The 12,500-nt window shown below is 40.4% G+C and overlaps 2 protein-coding genes across 3 annotated transcripts in view; both read left to right on the forward strand.

The window, feature by feature from the left end:
• LOC311290752 (uncharacterized protein) overlaps window positions 1-11,809 on the forward strand; it is a 13,450-nt gene extending 1,641 nt beyond the window's left edge. For both annotated transcript variants that reach the window (XM_084409452.1, XM_084409451.1), the window contains 9 exons: window positions 3,931-3,983; window positions 5,689-5,823; window positions 5,922-6,047; window positions 6,718-6,845; window positions 7,417-7,537; window positions 8,499-8,620; window positions 9,727-9,762; window positions 9,891-9,926; window positions 11,103-11,809. In XM_084409452.1, the coding sequence (XP_084265578.1) occupies window positions 3,931-3,983; window positions 5,689-5,823; window positions 5,922-6,047; window positions 6,718-6,845; window positions 7,417-7,537; window positions 8,499-8,620; window positions 9,727-9,762; window positions 9,891-9,926; window positions 11,103-11,291 (946 nt within the window). In that variant the 3' untranslated portion in view covers window positions 11,292-11,809. The remainder of the gene's footprint in view (window positions 1-3,930; window positions 3,984-5,688; window positions 5,824-5,921; window positions 6,048-6,717; window positions 6,846-7,416; window positions 7,538-8,498; window positions 8,621-9,726; window positions 9,763-9,890; window positions 9,927-11,102) is intronic.
• A 591-nt stretch (window positions 11,810-12,400) lies between these two features.
• The window catches only part of nnt2 (nicotinamide nucleotide transhydrogenase 2), a 32,190-nt gene continuing 32,090 nt past the window's right edge, over window positions 12,401-12,500 (forward strand). Inside the window, exon 1 of the mRNA XM_084409449.1 lies at window positions 12,401-12,500. This exon is cut by the window's right edge and continues 367 nt beyond it. The gene's annotated coding sequence lies outside the window, so the exon portion shown is untranslated.

The following is a 12,500-nucleotide window of genomic DNA, read 5'->3' on the forward strand; positions in this document are numbered from 1 at the left end:
ATCATACACGCCTCATACATCATCATACACGCCTCATACAGCATCATACATCATCATACACGCCTCATACATCATCATACATGTGGCTCAGGATTCAGATGTTGGGTGTTGGATGTTACAAACACTGTCAGTTCTCAGATTCACTGTAAGTCAGTCATTGGTAGTTTGCTGCTTTTTAAACATTGATCTGATTCTGACTCAGCCAATCACGTGAGTTTGGGGCGGGGCTATCTGTCTGGCTGACCAATGGCAGTGTGAACCTGTCGAAGTTGAAGACCTGTTACTTCTGTTTATTGTTGAATTGAATTTGTTTCATAATTGATGAACTTTGCAGCCTGGTTTACTGCATTTACAGGGTTTGCCGCAGGTATAGAACATTTGTAATATTCATGACCTGTTATGAGTTTGAGACTTTCGTGACGGTTTCAGAGTAACATTGTTCTCTCTGTACGAGAGTCAAAACTCTTTCACAACCCTGCGATTGTTCACTGACAAAATGCTGAAATATTGTGGTTTGTGTCTCATTGCTGGTCCAAAAGTTTGCAGAGGAACTGCCAGACCAGCGGCTGGACAGACAGACTGTAGGTGTTATTTCTGAGGTTATTCAGAAGTGGAAAAGAACCCAAGACAGAAACAGAACCTCCATGTGTTTGGTGTTACGACCCTGTCTGGAGACCGCAGTGTTTTTCACCGTAGTAATTCACACCAGAGATGAGTGATTCCTCAGATCATGTGTGGTTTTTGAAACAACACAAACATTTTTTAAATCAGGTCAAAAGTTTGAAGAAATTACGATTTTTGTATATTTTTGGAAAGAGTCTCTTCGGCTCACCTGCATTTATTTGATCAAAATTACAGTAAAAAACTGTAAAATTTTTGAAATATTATTGTAATGTAGATCAGCTGTTTTCCATGTGAATATACAGTAAAGTGTAATTTATTCCTGTGATCAAAGCTGAATTTTCAGCATCATTACTCCAGTCTTCAGTGTCACATGATCCTTCAGAAATCACTCTAATATGATGATCTGATGCTCAAGAAACATTTATGGTGATATTGGCCGGTTCTTGCTTCTCGCCTCGATTGTTTCTCGTGAGCTTCAGTGAGATTAATGGAGACAACTGGAGGTTTTCTCCGCTCAGAAGTTTCTCCTGAGAGAGAGAGAGACTGTTTCTCATCGACACCATGTTTAAACACAGGCGTGAGGAAAGAGCCAAAGCTTTGTGTGTGTGTGTGTGTGTGTGTGTGTGTGTGTGTGTGTGTGTGTGTGTGTGCTCCTGGCAGGAGATCCGATGGTAAATCCTCCTTGTGATCACAGCTGCCGTGTTGCAGTGCTTTGTGGGAAACTTCTGGTGTTCAGGCTCTAGAGGTGCGAGTGAAGAACAAGCAGAGACACACTCTCACCGTGATCATTTACTGCTTCTGTCTGTGCTGAACACACACACACACACACACACACACACACACACACACACACACACACACACACACACACACACACACACACACACACACACACACACACACACAGACTGTCTGAAGTAGAAATAGCAACTGTGCGTTATGTCTGACGGAGACGCTCTCAGTTCTTATGATGAACTGCATGCTGATAATATGGTAAATATTGATACTGAATTTAATTCCTCATGCAGTGATCAATTCTGATCGAGCCGTGTGTGTTATTCTGTGCAAATGGAGACCAGATATGAGTGTGTGTGTGTGTGTGTGTGTGTGTGTGTGTGTGTGAAAGAGAGAGTGTGTGTGTGTGTTTGTGTGTGTATGTGTGAGTGTGAGAGAGAGAGAGAGAGAGAGAGAGAGTGAGTGAGTGTGTGTGTGTGTGTGTGTGTGTGTGTGTGTGTGTGTGTGTGTGTGTGTGTGTGTGTGTGCAGAAGTGAGCTAAATCTGACACAACGTCCTCAAAAGTAAAATGATTTTATTTATAAATATTAAGTGAATAATATTAGTTATTAGTTTTTTCCTTTAGGGTTTTGGTTATTCTGTAGTCATTATAATCAGCTATTTAAACAACAATAGAAGTCTATGATGTCACTCAGTTAAGCCCCTTTCACACACAGATTCCGGAAAATACATGGATAATGTGTCGTTTGATTTTGGTTCATTCACGCTGCCAGTGATTTTCCGGAATCTGTGAGTGCGTTCACACACACAGACTGTAAAAACATATGGGCGTAGTGTCCGTGACGTCACCCGCAGGTTTCTGAAGACCGTTTCTGAAGCCTAAAGTGGGCGTGGCCGACCGTCGCCATCTTGGCTCCCGAATTTATTTATTTTTACAGTCAGACAATGAGCTGAGGTGACGTGATGGCTAACAGACAGCAGACAAACGGCTAATGAAGACTAATGACCACAGCAGCGGGAATCCACCTGTCACTCAAAAGTGGACACACCCTTAATTATGCAGAATTGTAAGGCTTAATATAATTTAAAGGGATGAGTTATAAAAAAATTCACCCCCCTCACAGTCGTCATGAAGGGCAACATTAGCTGTATAGACCAAAGCCACTTTTTGCTCCAGGCTGTAAACGTGTGTTTTTCTGCTGTAAAGTTGGGCATTTCAACATGGGGGAGATGCAGATTTGACTCACTTCTGCAGCCAGCCTCAAGCGGCCAGTGGATGAATTGCCGTTTAATTCACTTCCGTGTTGGTTTCAAGAGAGAGACAGGGAGGTTGCCGCTTGGTTCACACACATAGAGAGATGTGTGTTGAGAGAGGTCAGATTCCTAAAGGAGCTGCAGAGGTCAGGAGGTCAAGGGTCACAGGAATAGATCTGACATGTTCACCACACACCTCGTCATGTGCTTTTTGTCGTTTGTTTTGTCCTGAAGCGGTAAATGATTCTGATGAGGATGTTGTGATTCTTGTGCTGTATGTGAATATCAACTGTAGAAATAAAGCCGTGTACAGACAGATGAAGTGTGGAAAAAACAGAAATAATGACAGGAGAGAGAGAGTACATGATGGATAGAGTTATGAAGAGAGGAAAGACCGTCTCTTGGGTCTGACTGCAGGATGAGTGTTGAGAAAATAAACACACACACACACACACACACACACACACACACACACACACATACACACACACACAATCAGTGTCAGAGTGCCTTCTTTTGAATTGTATTTTAATGGACTGTGATGATTTTCAGTCCTCTAAGTCTCTTTACCATTTGCTTGATACCCATGAAACATAGTGAGGCCAGATGTTTTTATCAAAGAAAAACTTTAGTACATTTTGTATGATTGCAAGTATGTATGCAAGAATGCAACTATGTATGCAATAATGCAAGTATGAATGCAAGTATGTATGCAAGTATGAATGCATGTATGCAACTATGTATGTAAGAATGCAAGTATGTACAGTATGCAAGTATGTATGAAAAAATGCATGAATGCAAGTATGAATGCAAGTATGAATGCAAGTATGAATGCAAGTATGTATGCATGTATGTATAAATGCAAGTATGAATGCAAGAATGTATGCAAGTATGAATGTAAGTATGTATGCATGTATGCAAGTAAGTATAAATGCAAGTATGTATGCATGTATGCAAGTAAGTATAAATGCAAGTATGAATGCAAGTATAAATGTGAGTATGCATGGAAGTATGAATGCGAATATGCATGGAAGTATGAATGCGAATATGCATGGAAGTATAAATGCGAGTATGCATGCAAGTATAAATGCGAGTATGCATGCGAGTATGAATGCGAGTATAAATGCGAGTATGCATGGAAGTATGCATGCGAGTATGAATGCGAGTATAAATGCGAGTATGCATGGAAGTATGAATGCGAGTATGCATGCGAGTATGAATGCGAGTATAAATGCGAGTATGCATGCGAGTATGCTGTTGATGTTCTGTGTTTTCTGAGCGTGAGCAGTAAGCGCAGCTCTTGTGTGTGTTCTGCAGGAGGAAGTGCTGTGAAGGCTTCAGGTTTGTGATGGGTCAGTGTGTGCCAGAAAGTAGGTGAAATCTTCAGCTAATCTATTTGATTGTAAAACAATCAGTCATTATGCATGTCTGAAATATGGATTTAAAAAAAAATGATGAAACACATATTACCAGACTAGCCACCCATAAATGATCATTCATTCATTGTTTGTTTGTTATTTTAATAGTTTATTTCTTTACATTTTTTATTTTTTATATATTTACATTTATTTATTTTATCATGTTTATTTGTATTTATTTATTAGATTATTTGTATTGGTTTGTTTAGTTACATTTATTTTTATTTTTGTATATTTACATTTATTAATTTTATTTCTTAAATTTTTTACATTGTTTATTTTATCTGTCTAGTTATTTATTTTATTTGTATTTATTTATTTATTTTTATACTTTTTAACATTAATTTCCTATTGAATTAGGAACATTCTGCTATATCTGAGAACAAGATCATGAATATTTTGCTCTGTTTTCTTTAGAGACATTTAATACGTGTAAATGACTCGTGTGTGTGTGTGTGTGTGTGTGCTGGATGTGAGTGTCCACCGTCTAACATACAGAGGAGCTCAAACTCAAACTGTGATTTCATGGGGTCACAATAATTCTAGTTAAAGCCTGATGAAGTGTGTGTGTGCTGATGGTGTGTGTGTGCAGGTCTGGATGTGTGTGCTGATGGTGTGTGTGCTGACGGTGTGTGTGTGTGCAGGTCTGGATGTGTGTGCTGATGGTGTGTGTGCTGATGGTGTGTGTTGACGTGTGTGTGTGTGTGCAGGTCTGGATGTGTGTGCTGATGGTGTGTGTTGACGTGTGTGTGTGTGTGCGTTTGATTTATATTACATTGTGGGAACCAAATGTCCCCACAAGGATAGTAAAACCTGAGATCACCTCCATTGTGGGGACCAGCCAGCCAGCGGTCCCCATGAGGGGAATGGGTTAATAAACATACTAAATTATATTTTTTTGAAAATGTAAAAATGCAGAAAGTTTTCTGTGATGGGTAGGTTTAGGGGTAGGGTTAGTGTGTGTGTGTGTGTGTGTGTGTGTGTGATGGGCAGGTTTAGGGGTAGGGTTAGTGTGTGTGTGATGGGCAGGTTTAGGGGTAGGGTTAGTGTGTGTGTGTGATGGGCAGGTTTAGGGGTAGGGTTAGTGTGTGTGTGTGTGTGATGGGCAGGTTTAGGGGTAGGGTTAGTGTGTGTGTGATGGGCAGGTTTAGGGGTAGGGTTAGTGTGTGTGTGTGATGGGTAGGGTTAGTGTGTGTGTGTGTGATGGGCAGGTTTAGGGGTAGGGTTAGTGTGTGTGTGTGTGATGGGCAGGTTTAGGGGTAGGGTTAGTGTGTTTGTGTGTGATGGGCAGGTTTAGGGGTAGGGTTAGTGTGTGTGTGTGTGTGTGTGTGTGTGATGGGCAGGTTTAGGGGTAGGGTTAGTGTGTGTGTGTGATGGGCAGGTTTAGGGGTAGGGTCAGTGTGTGTGTGTGTGATGGGCAGGTTTAGGGGTAGGGTTAGTGTGTGTGTGTGATGGGTAGGGTTAGTGTAAGGGGACAGAATATACAGTTTGTACTGTATAAAAACCATTAAGTCTATGGAGAGTCCCCACAAAGATAGTGAACCAGACATGTGTGTGTGTGTGTGTGTGTGTGTGCAGGTCTGGATGTGTGTGCTGATGGTGTGTGTTGATGTGTGTGTGTGTGTGTGTGTGTGTGTGTGTGTGTGTGTGTGTGCAGGTCTGGATGTGTGTGCCGGCTCTCCCTGTGAGCAACAGTGCACTGATGACTTCGGTCGAGTGTTGTGCACGTGTTACCATGGTTACCGCTTCCACCGAGAGAGACATCGCCAACACCTGCATCCATACTGTATCGGTCAGTAGCCACATGTTACAGCATGCTGTGTTCAAACACACACACTCATCCATCTCTCTCTCTCTCTCTCTCTCTCTCGCTCGCTCGCTGTGGTCCAGATGTGGATGAGTGTGAGGAGTCAAACAGCAGTGTGTGTGAACACGTGTGTGAAAACACTCCTGGAAGCTTCCGTTGCAGCTGTAATGCTGGATACACACTGACAGCAGACCAGCGCTCCTGTGACCGTAAGTGTGTGTGTGTGAGTGAGTGAGCGAGTGAGCGAGTGAGTGAGCGAGTGAGCGAGTGAGTGAGTGAGTGTGAGTGTGAGTGTGTGAGTGTGAGTGTGAGTGTGAGTGTGAGTGTGAGTGTGAGTGTGTGTGAGTGTGTGTGTGTGTGAGTGTGTGTGTGTGAGTGTGAGTGTGAGTGTGTGAGTGAGTGTGTGAGTGAGTGTGTGAGTGAGTGAGTGTGTGAGTGAGTGAGTGAGTGTGTGAGTGAGTGTGTGAGTGAGTGAGTGAGTGAGTGAGTGAGTGTGTGTGTGTGTGTGTGTGTGAGAGTGTGTGAGTGAGTGTGTGAGTGAGTGTGTGTGTGTGTGAGTGAGTGAGTGAGTGAGTGAGTGAGTGAGTGAGTGTGTGTGTGTGTGTGTGTGTGTGTGTGAGTGAGTGAGTGAGTGAGTGTGTGTGTGTGTGTGTGTGTGTGTGTGTGTGAGTGAGTGAGTGAGTGAGTGAGTGAGTGAGTGAGTGAGTGAGTGAGTGAGTGAGTGAGTGAGTGAGTGAGTGAGTGAGTGAGTGTGTGTCTCAAATAAATGCAACCTTGGTGAGCAAGTTTTTTTCTTTTATTTCTCCTGATATTAATATGTGCAGTCAGCATGTGTGGAAAGTGTGTGTGAATGTGTGTGTCTCTCTGTGTGTGTGTCAGTGAACTCCTCCGTAAAGTCTGAGACTCAGATGAGCTCTGGATCATGTTCTCTCAGCTGTCGAGACTTCATGAGCATGAGGAGCAGTTTACAGGAGATCACACTCCTGCTGGGACACACACCTGCACAGGTAACACACACACACAAACACATACACACACAAACACACACACACACACACACACACACACACACACACACACACACACCTGCACAGGTAACACACACACACACACACACACACACACACACACACCTGCACAGGTAGCACACACACACACACACACACACACACACACACACACACACACACACACACACACACACACACACACACACACACACACACCTGCACAGGTAACACACACACACACACACACACACACACACCTGCACAGGTAACACACACACACACACACACACACACACACACCTGCACAGGTAACACACACACACACACACACACACACACACACACACACCTGCACAGGTAACACACACACACACACACACACACACACACACACACACACCTGCACAGGTAACACGCACACACACACACACACACACACCTGCACAGGTCATACACACACACACACACACACACACACACCTGCACAGGAAACACACACACACACACACACACACACCTGCACAGGTAACACACAACTCAACTCGTGAAACACGTCTCCTCTGCATAGGGCTCGTCTCCCAGTCCTGAACACAACAGCCACAAACCGGCTCAGGAGAGAACTGGGAAATATCCTGATATTCACACCGTCACTGGACCAGCAGGACCTCCGGGACCCCCTGGCCTGCCAGGTACGCACGCACGCACGCACGCACGCACGCACACTCTCATACACACACACACACACCCACACACACACACTCTCACACACACATCCAAACACACACTCTCACCCACACACCCAAACACACACTCTCACACACACACCCAAACACACACTCTCACACACACTCTCACCCACACACCCAAACACACACTCTCACCCACACACCCAAACACACACTCTCACACACACTCTCACCCACACATCCAAACACACACTCTCACCCACACACCCAAACACACACTCTCACCCACACACCCAAACACACACTCTCACACACGCACGCACCCACACACGCACACACCCACACACGCACACACACACTCTCACACACACACCCAAACACACACTCTCACACACACTCTCACCCACACACCCAAACACACACTCTCACCCACACACCCAAACACACACTCTCACACACACTCTCACCCACACATCCAAACACACACTCTCACCCACACACCCAAACACACACTCTCACCCACACACCCAAACACACACTCTCACACACGCACGCACCCACACACGCACGCACCCACACACGCACACACACACTCTCACACAAACTGATTCACTGGATTGAATCAAACTTCGCTGGAGTTGCTAATAGTTGCTAATTCAGAGGCACTGAAAATAACTACATTTAAATTTGGAAAATCATTTTAAATTTTTTTTTCAATTTCTACACTTTGTATCAGCAACAAAAAATATGTAATCATTGAGGAAACACTGCAATAAGATTACTAACTAACAACTCATTCAGTTCATTAGCAAATGTTAACAGATGCAACTTTTAATTTTTAAAATGTATTAGTAAGTGTAGAACTGAACAATAGCTAAGATTAATAAATGCTTCTACATGAATTACTCAAAACACTGACTCCGGGTATTCTGAAGTGTGTGAGCTCACACTGCTCCTGTTTCAGGTGATCGGGGGGAGGAGGGGGTCCGAGGGCCGCCGGGACCCCAGGGGCCCAGAGGAGACATGGGTCCGGTGGGGCCCGCAGGACATGTGGAGCACGTGCAGACGGGCCGGCGGGGGCCGACGGTGAATCTGGCTCTCTCAGATCTCAGATCAGTTTCACTACAAACACCAAATGCTTCTAAACCCTCATCCTTCCCTCACACTTTTAACACTTCTTTCCCTCGCCGGTCAAAATCACTTTATTTTTGTCCAGAAAGCTTATTTTATTTAATTTTGATCATTTTTTATGGGATTTTTTTATTTATTTACCTTTAAATGACTAGATTTGATCAATAAATAATAAATTAATAGTAATTTAAGCACATTCCTAACAAAATAACTAAAAATTTCATGCATAACCCTTTTAATTCAGCTCTAAATATCTTACATTGTGTGTCTTTGTCGACCTCTTGTGGAAAAATAATAATAAAACATGATATTTCATGACTCTAGATGTCCTTATATCTCTATATGGAGCAAATGAGCTGTTCCTCTGGGTCCTAAAGCCAGTTATTTAGTATGCGTTCAAATACACATGTAGACATTATAAAAAAAAATTTTTTGGTAAAGTTTTAGCATTTTTAATTAGAGTTTTGAGCATTTTTAGGTTTTTCTATGTGAACTGAAGCATTCCTCGCATCCATTCATTCCTAAGGGGGGCAGATTGACCCGAGAGAGGAGGATTTGTTATTTATTTAATTTTTTTTATATATTTTTTTTAATATTCGTGGTTCAAGTGCAACAAAAGTCGTAGAGTCTTGGACTCCTCTGATGAACACTCAATTTTTCAGATTTTTAAAAAATGAGTTTGGGGTCAGATTGACCCGAGAGGGAAGTATTTGTTACTTTTTTAAATTTCACCCACAAAACTCCTCGAATCTATTCAATATTTTTTTTGTATTTGTGGTTCAAGTGCGACAAAAGTCCCCAGAAAATCTTTTTTTTAAATATTTTTGATTTATTGAGTGTTCATCAGAGGGGGCTTGGACTTATCCTATTTGATACAGTCCTCAATATTCTCACTATACGAGTATTAAAAGCCTGATGCATGCATTGTGTTGTCTAAAGATTCAATATACAAACACATTTCTGACTGTTACTTCATATGTCAGGCTTTACAGGGTTAAAGTTCATGCCCTCTTTATTTGCTTTTTGTGAGAGTTTCTGAATCTTCTCCTGTGTTTGTATAGGGATCTCCAGGAGCGCCTGGGAAAGACGGACAGAAGGCACGTGTCTCGCTTTATGTGAACAAATGAACACCATATGATGGCATTTTAACGATAATTATGATTTTATTACATCAAATAAGTGCTGTGCTTTAGATGAATCGTGATGTATGAATGTTTCTCTGCAGGGTGACAGAGGCTCTCCTGGACCGAGAGGATCTCCGGTACGTTCTTCACACGACACTGGAATATCATTTATTATGTTAAATATATATTCAAATATTATATTGTTGATTGTTCTCAGTCAGGGTTTGTTCTAAACCGAAATATTGAACTTATGTAATCAGCTGAGCCTGAAGCCCTGAACTAAACTCATCTAACATTTGTGGTCCTTCTGTGTTTTTTTCTTTGTTTGTTTTTTGGTCTTTTGTTGTGAACTTTATACTTTTTAAGATTTACATTTGAAAAGATTAAATATAATTTGTTTATATATGATTTTATGATATATTATTATTATTATCATTATTATTATTTTAAAAAGAATAGCCATTATATTATAGATGATAAGAATAAGTTTATTATTAATTTATTAGATTAGTCAGCATTGATGACGTGAGCATTATTTTAGTAAAGTTCTATTAATAGTTTGAATAAGTTTTTATTTTTATATTTTTTGTTTTTATTTTACTTTTTGTGAGTTTTAGTAATTTATATATGTTGTTTTATATTACTATAATACATTTTTATTACATTTATAAATTGTATTTTATTTCAGTTTTATGAAACAATTTTTTTTATGTTTATTTTAGTGTATCGTTAAACTAAATGTACATGTTTGTTTAATGTTATTTTATTTCAGTTTAGTTTTTATTCATAGTTTGAATTGGTTTTTATTTTTATATTTTCTGTTTTCATTTTAATTTTTGTTAAAGTTTTTGTAGTTTTGTATTTTTTTACATATAAAAAATATGTAAAAATATTTTTATATATAAATATTATATATAAATAAATAAATAAATAATTTATACATTTTTAAAAAATGTATAAATAAATAATTTATAAATATAAATAAATAAATAAATAAATATAAGTATATAAATATATATGTATTTATTTATTTTAATTTATTTTATTTTAATTTATTTTAGCACAAAAATGTTTCCTTGGAAGCTAACTAAAACATTTTTTTTTTTTTTTTCAAGTAGCCAAAATGTTTATTTTTATGATATTAATGTTAGTTGTAGTTAACTGTAATAACCCTGCACAGTGACTTTCATTCACACAGAAGTAAAGAATCAGACCTGATACTTCAACACTAATAATTCTGCTGCTGCTGTTGGACAAAAACTATGAAATATTATTAATAAAATAAGGACACTGACTCTCTCTGTGCTCTTCAGGGGCCTCCAGGGTCCTTCGACTTCCTGTTATTGATGATGGCAGATATCCGTCATGACATCATCGAGCTGCAGGAGCGTGTGTTTGGGAAGAGGCGTGGCCTATTGGTGGACACGCCCATTATTACCAGCGGAGAGGCGGAGCTTGAGGACTGGGCGTCAGGACAGGGAGAGCTGAACCCGAACACGTGAGCGAATCAGACATCAACACGAAACCAGCTGAACATGAACAGGTGGAGGACGTACAGTTTCACATCATCAGACGCTTCAAATGAAGCATGCATTACGATTTTTAAAACATGCATAATGAATGCTTTACCTAAAAGACTATAAGATGATGCTTGAAAGGAACTGAAATTCTGTTGAAATGGGAGTAGAGATGTGAATAACACTCCTCTTCTTACAGTGCACAGTATGCATACTCATCTCTGTACTACAGTCTACACTCGCTCACTGTGTGAGATTGTGTACATGCTCAACTTCACACAAATGAACTCAAAGATTTTTAACATCTCTCTTGACTTATTTTTTTATTAGACTTGCAAAAGTTCAGGCAATTTTACTAAAAACTTGCTTAAAAAATTAAATATTGTTGCATACTGCTTTTTATACTATTGCATACTACATACTGTGCAGTGTGCCGTAACACTATTACTCAATTTTGGAACACAGTCGGAGCTGATATCGTTGAAATACATGGGTGGAAATCTAATAGGTGTGAGAGAAAGTTTTTTTTCTTCTCTATTGTGTCGTATATCTGAGTGAAACGCTTCAGGAACAAGAACAAATGTGGGCGGGGCTTGATTGTGTCTGTGGGGAATTGATTGGATGGTTGTGGTTTGCTATTGGCTGATCTCTTGTGAGTGACAGGTTGCCCCGCCCACATCATCAGAGATGCTGCAAGAGGAACTTATTCTGATTCAAGACTATTAACACAATAATGATGTGCACTGATTAATTATTTAGAATAAAGACAAAAAAAATATAGGAATTGTCAATGTTGATTTCATGGTGACTTTAAATGTGAGATCCAGGTTATGTTTGAGTTCAGCAGTTCAGAGTCACTATTTAAACATCTAATAGTTTAGTTCCTGTCTCTATGAAGCCCCTCCTTCTGAAAAGCACACTGTGCTCTGATTGGTCGAGTGCTTCGAGTGTGTTTGGGAAATGTCCCGCCCCTTTCCATAACCGCCAGTTTCAACACACTACTAACTAACTCAACCAGGCCCCGCCCCTTTATTCTGCGTATTAATTATTATAATGAGGAATATTGTGACGTGTTTGTTCCCGGAAGAAACTCAAGACTACAATGGAGGCGTTTCAGGAGTTCAGGAACACTGACACTGATATAGAGAAGAACTGGAGCTTCTTCATGATTAAACTGCAACATTACACACTGAA

The sequence above is a fragment of the Rutilus rutilus genome (genome assembly GCF_951802725.1).
Source record: "Rutilus rutilus genome assembly, chromosome: 5".
NCBI classification, from domain to species: domain Eukaryota; kingdom Metazoa; phylum Chordata; class Actinopteri; order Cypriniformes; family Leuciscidae; genus Rutilus; species Rutilus rutilus.